We start from the raw sequence: 13,316 nt of genomic DNA on the forward strand, positions 1-13,316 counted from the left end.
ACGTTTTGTAAAATGGACTTGCAAAGCCTAAACATTTACAACGTGTACTGTACATAATGAATGCACACAACAATAACTACAAATACTGATTAAAACACTCATTCATAAAGTAGATTAAAACACACATGTGCACTGTCATGTCAGTTCAACCACTGTGGCACAAACTACAATTTTTTGAATATTTTCATCTGAAATTCTGTTCATGAGCGTACATGTACATGTATGTATGCATGATTGAAATTGGACTGGTTTTTTTTTTCAACTTGGGTTTTTCACATACATTGTTGTACACCACACAAAAAGTGTGTTGCAAACATACAGAACACTGTTAATAAATTGTCAAAACTTAATCTATGGTATTTAACAAGCAACTATTTCTAGGGCTGAGTGACGAGAAAATACACATGTATGTAAACTACACAATATAATATGCAAGTTTCTAAACTACATATTTGGTGTGTCTCGGGAAATGATATCGACACTAAACATATTTTTGGATGCATTTCCTCCTTGGTGTGAACCACTGAACTGCTTGATGTTATCAGCACAATGCAGGCAGTTCTGTTGGTGGTTGGCACGTGAACACTTAACACCGACTCCATGCAACACGCGGCAATGCCGAAACTGGAACATCCACACAGCGACTTCCTTCCTCATTGCACACTTGCAGCTTTCTTTCTATCCCACGAAATTTTTCATGAAATTTTCAAAACCAAGTTGATTTTTTTTTTCTCTCATCACGAGACACTAAAAACTTTGCAGGTTCATTGCTTTCTTTTGTGGCTCCTGAAATGCTGTACAGGGCGAAACTCCACGAACAATGTAGTCCCGGTAGCATTTCCACGTTTCCAGCGTTCAACACAAAACGAGCAATATCGGTAGAATGGGGCAATTATAAGCACACTCCTGCAAATTTGATCCTGGGTGTGATGACGGTCTGATGAACGGCGACAACAAAGGGTGGTTCCTACGAGATCAGAGTGAAACACAATACGCACACAAACATCAGACCCTGTGGCTGTGGGGTTTTACATTTTCTTTTCTACTTTTTTTTTCTCCAGGGTTTCAGCACATTCCGCATGGGTCAACCACAAGCACAGAATCACGGTGGGGGAAAACTTCCAAAACTTGGTGGCAAACATATCTCGTATCAGCTACAATTTGTCAAGTAACTGTACACATGTACTTGTATTGCACTTTTTTTTTTCTCGCTGCACCGAAAATTCACAGCGAACACATTTGTCATTCACTTCATCCACATTGCACATAAAATCTTTGGTCGACAAGTACTGCTTCAAATGAATACATCAACTGCATATCTACGTACATGTAGCACTGTCAAGTACAATTTTAAGGCATCTGTGATTCATTGCATTAGATGCTTATTTCAGTAACCGTAAAATAAACTCTGAAGATTTTTGTTTCAGTAATATATACATACTGTGTATATCTTTTGTCATCCATATAAAAAATATTGAGGCAAATATAGAAAATATATAGCTGTACAAGCAGTATGAAGGCACAACATGCTGACGAATGCAAGTACTGTGGTACAAAATGGCACATTCAAAGACAATATTTGTGTCGAAATTCGGCTCTCCGTGTCTCCTGCTGCTGCTACCAAACTACTGGACACTCAGTTGATGATCACGTCACATTCACTAATAATCTGTTTTCATACAAATATCTCAGAGATCACAAACACAAATAAAATGACGGCAAAAATCTCTCCGACTACAAAGTGTGAGATGGCGGCAAATTAACGGAGACACAAAATGGGTTGAAAATGGCTCAAGCGCCCTTACCTCACATTTTTTCACTCCTCCGTTTTGTATTATCGGAGAGGCAGGGGGTGATTTTCCCCTGCCCTATTTTCCATGGCAACAGACGCAACTTGGCGATCTCAATCTCGTGAGGTGGATAGGAACTGATCAACAATTCCTACGATGCTTGATGATTGTCTCTGCACAAAGTTCACACAGGGCAGGCCGTTGTTGGCCAATGAAGAAACTCCACAAGTGGGAAGTGATGATCGCGTTGGATCTCGGCACAAACTATGAGGCACATTTTTTTCCAAGTTGAAGTGCGATGATCCCCAGCTGAAGTGTGATAATCTCGAGCGGATGTTAACAGTGGAAAGTCCTTGGACGTGCATCAGTGTAGGTCGGGGTGTAGGTCGGGGTGTTGTGGTACAACAGCGGCGTGGTAGAAGGGAGGTAGTGTGAGCAGGCGGTCATGGGATGCAGTAGAAGCTCCTTTGCAAAATGATGCAAACTGCATTTCCAAGATCCATGCACAAGGATGGTTCATGTGGCATCGAGCAAGCATCCAAAGTAGCAATTTCCAGTATTCCAAACTTAAACCCATGTGTCAGATAAATTTTTCAAATAATTTTTTTCCTTCAAAAAGTCAACTTTGGGCAATTATTTCACATTCTGTGACTAAAGACATGGCCTAGTGGTAATTTTCTATAGTAAAAGTTCTCTTGGCCATTAATCACTTGTTGTATTAATAACATCAGTTCCACATGAAAACGGCGACGCACACCATGCATTAGCAATTTTGAAGGCTTTCCGCCACTTCAAGATGTCATTCCTGGCAATCCATCCCTCGCGTTATTCAGCATCCAGGTTGCCATGGGAACAAGCTCAATTATCGCCCGACATGGTTGTTTATTCACTGAGTGCGCACGGGTAGGCTAGTAAATTAACGCTGATATGATGGCGTTGCATCTCTCCGGCATATTAAGCTTATGTCACTCATCTGGCACAGTGTACATGTAGGCCTGCTGTGGTGTGTGTGTAGACACAAGCCCACATGGAGATGCTGTTACAACTCATGACAAAACACAGCATGACGTTCGCTCTCTGATGGGGCTTTTAATCACCATGTGCCCATAACATTATAGTTAAGGCATAAGCAATTTGGTAATGGTCCGTGATTGCAATTATGCTCGCATCAATATTGTTTATTAAAATTGATGGGGGTGAGGTTTGTGAGGGTGGCTAATCAGCGGGGAAGCGAGAGGCCGCAACTTGATGCATCAGGCAGGCATTGGATGGCAAACTGAAGCCGAAGCTTGTGGATCCAGGGCAGTGTTCTGCTTGAGAGATCCATTTGTCATCCTGGAAATTTTAATTTTCGTTTTCCTTCAAATGAGCACGGTGAGGCAAGGGTGGGGTTTATCTCAACGAGGGTCCAGTGCAGCATCACAAAACACTGAAGATTCGATTTCCATCCTTCAACGACTCCAGAAAATACTTGGCTTTTTCCACATCAAATAATTGTATTTAGCACAAGCCACGATGAGGTGTGAAAACACATTACATTTTCTTGGCAGATGATACACGCTCACGCCTGGAGAGGTAACTGTTGTAAACGGTGAAATCCAACACATTTCCAAGGCACATTTTAATGATGAGTTTTCCAATCTGATTGCATTTCTCCAGCGAAAGCGAACTCGAAAGCAGATTTCTTGTGCTGAATTGGATGTACACGATATCAATGAGGCATGATTCTGAAATTCTGAATCACAACTGGACACTGGAACAATGGCTCAATGCACTGTAGGCAGATGAAATGCTCCGAAATTGTATTTCATTTCCACTGACGACAGAATTTAGATTTGAACTGGGGAGATGAAGTGAAATCCGCCGGCATTTTCCCAAAATGGAACGCACTTTACACAGAATCAGGAATTCAGGACAGTCAATTGGTACTTCAAGAAAGATTGCTCAAAACTTTGCTCAATTTTGTAAGGAAAATAGAGGGATGTTGCTACAGATGCTGAATTTCTGAAAGAATGCTCAATTGTTTTGAAAGTGTCTTGCAGCTACATGTTTGTACATGTTTTCATTTATACACATTACAGTTCTACGAGAATTTGAGACATGACGATGCTTTTCAAAACAAATTTTTCACCAAAATACTTTCCAAATGTATCAATCAAATTTCAGTATCGAAAAATTATTTTTTATGCGAAAAATATTGAATTCGTTTACAGTACCTTAATTCTAAATTCACAGTACATATACCTGTATCCTAAAATCTACAAGATGGGAGAACACGCAAAAATACCGTTCACTACATTATTAAATCACTGGCTTCATATAGGTTGCATCATGTAGTCAACTTTCTTTCAATAGTTTTTCTTAAATCATGTACATGGAAAAGAACAAAAGTTAATTGAAAGTTTGCAGCTCATTTTGTTCTCTTTTTGTTGGATGTGATTACAGAGATTACAGAACTTTTCTGAAAACATTTTAAACTTTAGATTACAAAAATGACCTGATTTACAATGCATATATAATTTCAGGTAACTGAACTTCAGTAAGGTTACAACAGTTATTTTGTCGACATAAATTCATGTACATGAAGCTAAAATCAATGTCTTGTGCAGAAATATACACGATGCAAAGAATTTTTAAATGTGAAAATAGTTTTAAAACCACACGTAACTAAACAAGCTAGTAAAACTACAGCAGACACTTTTTTTTCTCAAGCAAACAAGCTGTCAACAACATTTTCACTTGAATGGGGATTTTGGGAGGGCGATTAAGCAGCTCCACGCAAGATGATCACAACAAGATGATCCTCATTCATTGCCTCTGCACTCAGACCTGGCAGGTAACGCAAAAGCTGTTTCCGAGAGAACTCACAGGGCGGGAAAGCATGGAGCATGCCGTAATCTTTGACTGATCCAGACAGCACAGGCAAGCTAATGATTCCGGCAGCTTGCTTTGTTTGCAGGTAGGACACCAGGTTGCGCAGAGGTCTCAACTGGGTGCCTGCAGGGATGCCCTCCTCGGCAGCACCCGGCAGGGAAAGCAGCAAGCAGTGGCCCCCGGAGCCAGCATCACTAATCCTCTTGCCCACCTCATCCAGCTTGGGCTGATCCAGGCGCAGACGCTGGGTGATCCTCAGCGGCGACTCCTCACTGGTACCACTGATCGGCAGCAGGTTCTCAGCCACAGACAAATCTCCGCCGATGAAGTACATGGCGGTGGCAAAGGCACTATTTTTCAGGACAATGTGGCTCTGCCAACTCTGCGGGAGGTACTTCACAAGATCAATGAGGCTGTCGTACTTTTCAACTTTCCTTCCATCCTGCTTGGACGAGTAGCCACGGTCAGACGTCCTCCTTTCATTACGGTATCCATCCCCATCCCGTCTTTCATTATCATCAGTGTAGCGTTTTCTGCTGTGGTACTCAGGTGTGTCTGTGTTACCCATCGCGGCCCTCTCTGGTGAGTCAAAGCTTCCATCATATCGACGTTCCACACCAGTACTGCCATTATCAGGGGACCTGCGCTTCTTAAAAGGTCTCCCTCTGGTATCAGATGGTCGGTCTTTCATGAAATCAACAGCAGGGGAAGCCGGACGCTTGCGGCGGTTGTCCGGCCCACGGGAGTTGAACTGCTTGCCTCCACCGTCCGAGTTTCTGCGGCTCCACTCAGGATCACCACGGATATCATCTCCTTGCCAGCTAGCACCACGGCGGTTAAAATCAGCACGGTATCCACCACCACCATCAGATCCTTGCCATTGATCACTGCGACCGCTGTCACGGAATGGAGGGGGCGGTGAATAATCACGGCGATAATCACGCCCCTGGCTGTAACGGTTGTTGAAACCACCGGCACCACCATCATCTCTTGGTTGTCTTCGAGGAGGTGAATGGGCTGAATATGGTCTACTATTGCCTGTATCAGGGTCTGCAAAATCAACACGGAGACGACGATTTGGGCCTCCAAGAGGAAACCCTCTCATATTTGAAGCTGCAGCCTGAGCCGCTTCCAAGGTTTCGTACTGTATGTAAGCGTAGTCATCCCCTTTGAAGTAATCAATCTTACGGATGGCACCAAAGCGATCAAATTCATGTTCCAAGACTCCTAGGGAGACCCATGGCCCAAGACCCCCCACCCACAATCGTGTTGTTGGTGACAGCTTGCCATAACCTGTTTTGGCCTGGTTCCTTCCTATGTACTGACCAGACATGGACACCATGGCCTTATGGGCCATGTCAAGATTCAAAAACCTCACAAATGCAAATGGATTACCCTGGCCACGCGGCGGGTATTTGATATCTACATCTTCAACAATACCATACCGTTCAAATGCATGCCTCAAATCACTATCCTGAATTCCTTCTTCTAAATTCCCTACAAAAACAGTACGCGTTGCTTTTGGGTCATCCTCAGGCAGAAGTGCTAAATCACGTTCACGATCATAGCGCTCACGCTCACGAGACTGGTAGGCATCGCCACCACCGTAAGGTCTCCTGTCGTACTGATTATCTCTATCCCTGCCTCCGGGACCATCCCGCCCCATATTTCTGTTTTGCTGGCGCCTCCCACCCATGGGCTCCTGGCCCTGCCTTCCAGAGTAGCCTTGGTCTGGCGAAATACTCTTTCGTCTGAACACACTATCGATCCGCAATAGCTTGGCAAACAACGTCAAGCGATCTCCTTTGGCCTGTTTAGCATCACGTGCCTGCTCCGAGTTGCGATAATTGACAAAAGCAAACCTCTCATCCCCATTGTATGCCACCCGTACATTCACATCACCAAATTTCTTGAATTCGTGGAAAAGGGCATCCTTAATTGCCATATCTGACACATGGGAGGGGAAATTACTGACACGCAAACTTGTGTATTTGGGCTCCCTGTCATGCTTGTCGAATTGGCCGCTGTACCGCTGGTCGCCGGGATACGGGTCTCTGCCGATATCACGCTCATGGTCGCTGCGGCTTGAGCGCTTCCCGCCAGCGCCGTCTCTCCTGCGCTCTTCTTTTTCCAGACTGCGCGACCGACCTGCTTTGTTACCTCCCCTACCTTCGTAGCGATCATTTCCTGGGCTCATTCTGTCTCTTGACATAGAGTGCCTCACCTCCGGGCTTCCTCTTGTCCACTTTGGCGTGTCCTTGTTTGACTGGTGCCTCATTTGCACGGACAGTTGGATAGAATGCGATGATTTCGACTACAGTTTGCACGAAGCTCAGTCCCTTCGTGAAACTCCGCTTGTCGCCATATTGTTATTATATCAGTCGGGTACCGATTTCAACAGGAAGTGTATAGGTAGTCTTGCTCTGGGGAGAGCCTGGGTACCGGTCCAAATGTTGAAAAGCTGCAACCGCGACTCTTTTTAGAAGGGCTATTTATACGGCAGTACGTATGGCGACAATTGCAGACCAGTAAATATACTGCCATAGACCGCAATGATAAATACCGCCACTTCTTAAGATCTGGGGGAAAACAACTCTCCAAGGTATTTGAGACACCCATCAAATTAAAGCTTATTTCACCATCTTTCGTTTCTGTTCATTTTTTTGGGGTAATCCGATGACTTCTGGGAGAAAATTCCACCCAAAGACAATCCCCCTAAAAGTAGTCCTGAACTAAAGCCCATCGATTTTGAAAATACGCTTCCGTATCTTGAGAGCAACTTCAACTTGGGACCAAATTTCATCCAAACTTCACAGAAATACAATGCTGCAGTCCTCTACTGGCAAAATAACTTGATTGGGGAAGGCATGATCATGATTTGGCCCGTGTAGGTAAGTTGGGCCTATTTCCGGCCTGCACATTACGGACACACTCTCGCAAAATGTGGTCCAGCAGCTTTCTATACAAAACCTCGTTGGCTCGGGGTTTTGTACGTAAACCTTATCAGTCAGCCGATCACGCTCAATTGACTTCGGCCAAACCGCAGTCCCATCATAAGAAATAAGTTAACAATGTTATCCGGACCATTTTTTCCAAGAGTGTGTCTCTAATGACCCGGACCCATATGCAACTACAATAGCTGGCTGTTTTTATGTATAGGGCAGTTTATTCCCATGCTAAAGGATCGAATGATGTGTTTTTTCCCCACAGGGTTCATAAAAACATAAGCAACAGTAGCAACGACATCAGGCCATGCACTTCACAAAGAAAACATTCACGAAAAAAATAAAATCTTTAAAAATTGCTACAAGGTATAATATTAATAGCCGGCGTGTGCCCCAAATTCAAAGACCAACCGATAGACATACGTAAGCATCGCTTAATTATTGGACAAGCATAACCTCTCTGGCTTTCATTGTAGCTAAATTAGAATATTAAAATATTAAAAGAATACACTCTGAGATACAACGCGGCATTGTAGTCAAAGTTGTAGCGAGAGGCCTATATATACCCTATCGTGCGCCCGTTTTTCGTTTTGTCCTAGGCACTTAAAAAATGTTGGATTCAAATACAATAAGTTTAAGATTTAATTAAACACTGAAATATTTACATTCCAAGTTTAAGAGACGATCTTGATCGATACAATTATGTAAAAATGGTAACACGAAACGGCGAAAACACTATACGGGAGAAACGTTTACTGCACATTGCACACATCTATTAGCATCAAATTAAACGAAAAACGAAACTTTAAATAGCAATTTACACAGAGTCAATACTGGAATGAAGCTGGTTTTAGACCTGTTTGTTCTGCACTTTTTTGTTTACACCTGTTATGCTACATTTTCCACTTCATTTTCCTCAACTCAGTAGAGTATCGGAGGACCCTGCATAATTATTGTAAACTTTCTGAAGTTTAAGCATTGAAACGTTCGGAAGAAAATGCATCTGGAAAGGGCATCAAAATAAAACATACAATTTTAAAATTCCTTGAGAAAAAAAAATCGTTTTATTGAAGATCACGGATAGTATATGATCCTCTCAATTGAATTACGTGCATGCTGGGCTATATTCGCCAAATTAGTCGCTCAGCTTCATCAGTAACATCAAATTCAATAAGATTCCTAATTAGAAAAAAAATGAGTTATTTAAACTGAGTACACACGATATGAACTCTCTAGTACATCATGATTTGATTGTGCACCTTTTGTACAGCATAATTTTCATGCCGCCCCTTCAGTTCAACGCCATGATAGATCGCCATCACGTCAAAACCAGGACCAGATAGATCATAAGACACGTACCGCATGAGGCAAATGGACTCTTCACCTTAACCATATTTTTTTCCCAAATATAGTTGGAAGGAAAAATTTTTAAATTTGGTGCGCCCCTGGAGCCTTGCACCCCCGCTGATTTGGATTTGGCGCAGATTATGATCCGTTTATCAGTACCCGTAACAGGGGCGGATCCAGAAATTTTCGCAGGGGGGGGGGGGGGGGTAATCAGCAAAAAAAATCTGAAAATGTACACAGGTTTTTTTCTCCGGACACTTGGCCTCCGTAAAGGGGGGGGGGGATATTTCAATAGGGGGCGCTGTTCAAATTCGACGATTATTAACACTAGATTAATACAGAATGGTGTACCGTATTTTGAACAGGCGGACATTATACCAGTATAATTTTTTGGGGGTGTCACGGGGGGGGGGGGGGGTCGACATTTTTTTTAGGAATTTGTATGATAATTTTTTTGGACAGAGATGGGGGGGGGGTTGGGTTGCCCCCCCCCCCCTCTGGATCCGCGCCTGCGTAAATTACCGTCGCACCAATGATAAATCCTCCCCCAAATGCTCATAACTGGCAGGAGATCATTCAAGATACCGTACATCAAATTAAGTAAAGCATGATTTAACATTTTTCACTTTCTGTTCTTTTATTTTTTGTGGGTTTTTTTTTTGGGGGGGGGGACCGGACCGGAGGGTTGATTTTTGATTTTGATTTTTGACGGATCGCGCGGCCAAGCCCGTCGCAAAAATCGGATAGCGACCGTTTCGGATAAAATGACATCCCTTCATAGAAGAAGCTGCGTGAGACTTAATTTCGACCCGACCCTCAAATGCATGCCTGGCCCGGGACTACATAATTTGTCTCAAATTAATCAGCGTGATTTGGCCGGCGAGGTGCACCCTACCTTTAAGGGGTTCCAAAACGAACAATTTTCAAAAACTATAGTATTATATTTGTCATAGGCCTACATCATTCTTTTTAAAAAGTTTCGTTCCCGCTAAAGTACAAATTTGGGGCGTGGCCAGGAAATACCAATGCTGTGAAATGTGCGATGTCAGTCCGAAATACTTTTGACTAGGGCTTCGGATCAAAGATCTAGATGGCCGCGCTAGTAGGACATCCCGAGCGGTTAGAGCGTGGAGCTACAGAGTGGAATGTTGGCGGTTCCAATCCCATTCGGACCAAAAAACTGGAAAACTCTCTCTTACGACCCAACAGTAAAATGGGTACCTGATTTGTTCACTGGAAGGCAAGGCGGCGAGAGGAGAGGACTGGGCACCGCCATTCCGCGCGCCCAAGACACAGTGGACCTAGCTCTAACGTCCCACTGCACCTACGGCCAATAATGGCTATGGGAACCTTTACCTTTACCTTTTACCAGTGACAAAAGCCAAAGCCGTAGCCGGCCGCAAAAAAAATTGGACTTGGTTTATCGCCCGGCAGCCGTGTAAATAGCCATCACTTTGCGTGCATGCAATAACGCATGTTATAATATGTGTATTCATCCGCAATAAACTTGGGCATGAATTTACGCCTTTTAGGGAAATAAATCATTTTCAGAATATAAATTGAGGTAAATAACTTAAGATTTGCTCGTGTTTAAAAAGAGACAGAGCAATATATAAATACTGTCATAAAGGTTAAGGATTGAGAACTACTTCTTTTGGAAGTATTAACTTTCGGTCCTTTGCCCTAGTCTGGTGCAACTCAGTCTGTGTCGTTTCACTGGTTTGCTCACGTGTGCATTGTTTAACGCGTACAACTCGAGAGACCGGAACTAGACGAAATACATCCGTGTCGTGATACATGTGATATAGACGATATCGTGTCGTGTGAATAATTAATCGTGTGTGGATATGATGACATGCTATGGTAATTTTCCAATCTTGGTAAGCAGCCGGTGATTAAACGTAGAGTAGTGCTAAATTTGCCGCTGTTCTCCATTGTAAATTCTTCCATTTTGTGCTGCATCTTCTAATTTTGGGGTTAAAACCTCGTCATCGGAGGGTGAAAATCGACAGGTTTTTCGAGCCTTGGCTTGTCCTTTATGTTGGACTCTTTTTTCCCCGGTGTTTTGTAATTTGTGCAACAAAACTGCACACATACAAATAACATTGTCCAGAGCAGTCTGTGAAGTGATTCGTGGAAAAGTGGTGGTGAAATCAACTGCTAAAAATAGGCATTCGTTCATCTGCCGTTCCTCCAACGCTCTCTGACAAATCTCAAAGACTAAGAGAAAATGGATGCCTTTTCCTGGTTGAGGTTAGTGTTTAATTCGGAAGGAGAAACTGTTTTCTTCAGCATGCCCTTGAGTTTAATTATGTATTATAATTTTCAAATGTGACATTGCTATTGTGTTGTTTTCTGTTTTGATATTTGTATGTTTATTGTTCCTTTTTATTGTTTATAAACAATAAGTTACGTTAGGCCTGATTACATTACCAAAATCTCACATGCCGGATGCTAGTCCGAGTAACTTGGACATGTTGGACCTAGTCCGAGTAACTTGGACCCAACTTATCGCCTTTTTTAACATTTGGACATGGTCTGGGGTATGTTAAAAAAGGCGATAAGTTGGGTCCAAGTTACTTGGACTAACTTGGACCCAACTTATCGCCTTTTTTATCGCCAGACCATGTCCAAATGTTTAAAAAAAGGCGATAAGTTGGGTCCAAGTTACTCGGACTAGCCTGATGCTACCTCTAGCATGTCTAGAACTATGGGGGAGAGGATTACACGTAATACGCGTAATGGTATAGGCCTACCCATAGTTCTAGGGGTAGCCTGATGCCACAATTTTTCACAACAGTCATGACAGTACTAGTATTAGTATTAGTAACCGGCCTAATGATATTAATTATAATGATGGTGAAAAAAACAAAAAAAACAAATGACTTTAGGACTGAGAAATGTATCGAATGTAATTTTTATACTTCACAAACATGACAAATTAGAAGTGACACAAATTTTCATCATGTTCATTTAGCTTGAGCAGCTCCAGCTGACATGCTACATGTACGCTGGAGACAAAACTACGTTGTAACTTGTAAGTGTGAGATTGTAAGAGACCCTAAAAAAAAACGGCATCCACATACATGACATGACAAAATGGTCCTTTCCCTCTATTTAATATCCCAACCCATATTCCATTAATTAAACATCCCTCATACAGGCATGCAACTTTTCCTCGGATCAGCTGATTTCCTCTTTCTTACTTCCCATGTGCGCCATTGAAAATAGAAAAACACTGTACAAAGTCTGGAAACAATTTGAATTTCCTCTTTTTTTGTGATTTCCCAGTTGCATGCGTGCTCATAGTTTGCACTTATAGTCCGAAAATTTGGGACTCTCAATACCGTGTATAAAAATCCCAAAACAAAAATAAGGTATTGGAAACATGCAATACAAGAAATAGACTGGCACCTGAAACAACCAGTCCAACAACCCTTCAGTACTGCATCAATCAACTGCGTCAAAAGAAACACGTGGCAAGTTAGGAACTAGTCTCTATTTAACACACATTTCCCCATAGTCTGTCACCAGACTAATGACACTAAATGAAGAGGTCAGTCTTTTCAAACAGTTGGACCATGGTTGGACATGTACCAGTCTAGTCTTTAGCCCCATTTTGAAATCACTTGACTTCCTCTCATGGGCAAAATATTGAAGAAAAAAATGACTCCTTTAAAAATTGAATTGAGTCTGCAAACTTGGTTGGTGAAATACTGAGGACCTTTTCTTTGCCCAATGAAAATTTTGGAGAAATTTGCTGGCTAAAGAGTGAGTAAAGTTGGCTTGATTTGGGTTTGCACGTTTCAGAACACTCCCAGGTCCCAGTCTGGTTTGCACTCAGTCATTCACTGATGATCGACGTGAAACAGAACAAAAGAAAAGTTACTAAAATACATGTATGAAAAAATATTGATGATTTCAGTGGCTTCTTCAGAAAAAACGTCCAGTGCCGCTGAACTGTCATATACATGTATGGCTGTGTTAAATGTGTCAATCAGATCAGATTATTCCACGAATAACCGAGCAATAATCTGATTGGCTGATCAGTGCAAGCACACAATAACCACAACACCATGACAGTACAATGGCACTGGACGGTTTTTCTGAAGAAGCCACTGAAATCATCAATATTTTTCATATTTTAGTAACTTTTGTTCTGTTTCAAGTTGATCATTAGCTTCGTGAATGACTTAAGGCAAACTATGAGGTATGTTTAATGGAATCTGGGTTGGGATAATAGAGGGGAAAAGGACAATTTTGTCATGTTTGTGGAGGCCGTTTTTTTTAAGGGTCTCTTACAATTTCACATACATGTATACAACGTAGATTAGTCTCCAGCGTTACATGTGAATTCCTG

The 13,316-nt window shown here is 42.3% G+C and overlaps 2 protein-coding genes across 4 annotated transcripts in view; one reads left to right on the plus strand and one right to left on the minus strand.

Moving 5' to 3' along the window:
• Window positions 1-267: 267 nt before the first annotated feature.
• Window positions 268-7,283, minus strand: LOC119737219 (RNA-binding protein 15-like). Its single transcript, XM_038211407.1, has 2 exons — window positions 1,806-7,283; window positions 268-967 (listed from the first exon to the last, which is right to left on the minus strand). The coding sequence occupies exon 1, from the start codon at window positions 6,940-6,942 to the stop codon at window positions 4,555-4,557; it is 2,388 nt and encodes a 795-aa protein (XP_038067335.1). The 5' UTR covers window positions 6,943-7,283; the 3' UTR covers window positions 268-967; window positions 1,806-4,554.
• Window positions 7,284-10,683: 3,400 nt separating this feature from the next.
• The window catches only part of LOC119737181 (MAP kinase-activated protein kinase 2-like), a 28,615-nt gene continuing 25,982 nt past the window's right edge, over window positions 10,684-13,316 (plus strand). The window contains exon 1 of one of the 3 annotated variants that reach the window (XM_038211356.1): window positions 10,684-10,836. In XM_038211356.1, the coding sequence (XP_038067284.1) occupies window positions 10,817-10,836 (20 nt within the window). In that variant the 5' untranslated portion in view covers window positions 10,684-10,816. Of the gene's footprint in view, window positions 11,210-13,316 lie in introns of all 3 variants that reach the window. The other 2 variants (XM_038211357.1, XM_038211355.1) reach the window with 2 other exon arrangements.

This window comes from Patiria miniata, unplaced genomic scaffold (assembly GCF_015706575.1).
Source record: "Patiria miniata isolate m_02_andy unplaced genomic scaffold, ASM1570657v1 HiC_scaffold_3, whole genome shotgun sequence".
Taxonomy (NCBI): domain Eukaryota; kingdom Metazoa; phylum Echinodermata; class Asteroidea; order Valvatida; family Asterinidae; genus Patiria; species Patiria miniata.

Excerpts from the sequence above, each read along its gene's own strand:
- LOC119737219 (XM_038211407.1), bottom strand. The coding sequence starts at position 6,942 with ATGAGGCACCAGTCAAACAAGGACACGCCAAAGTGGACAAGAGGAAGC.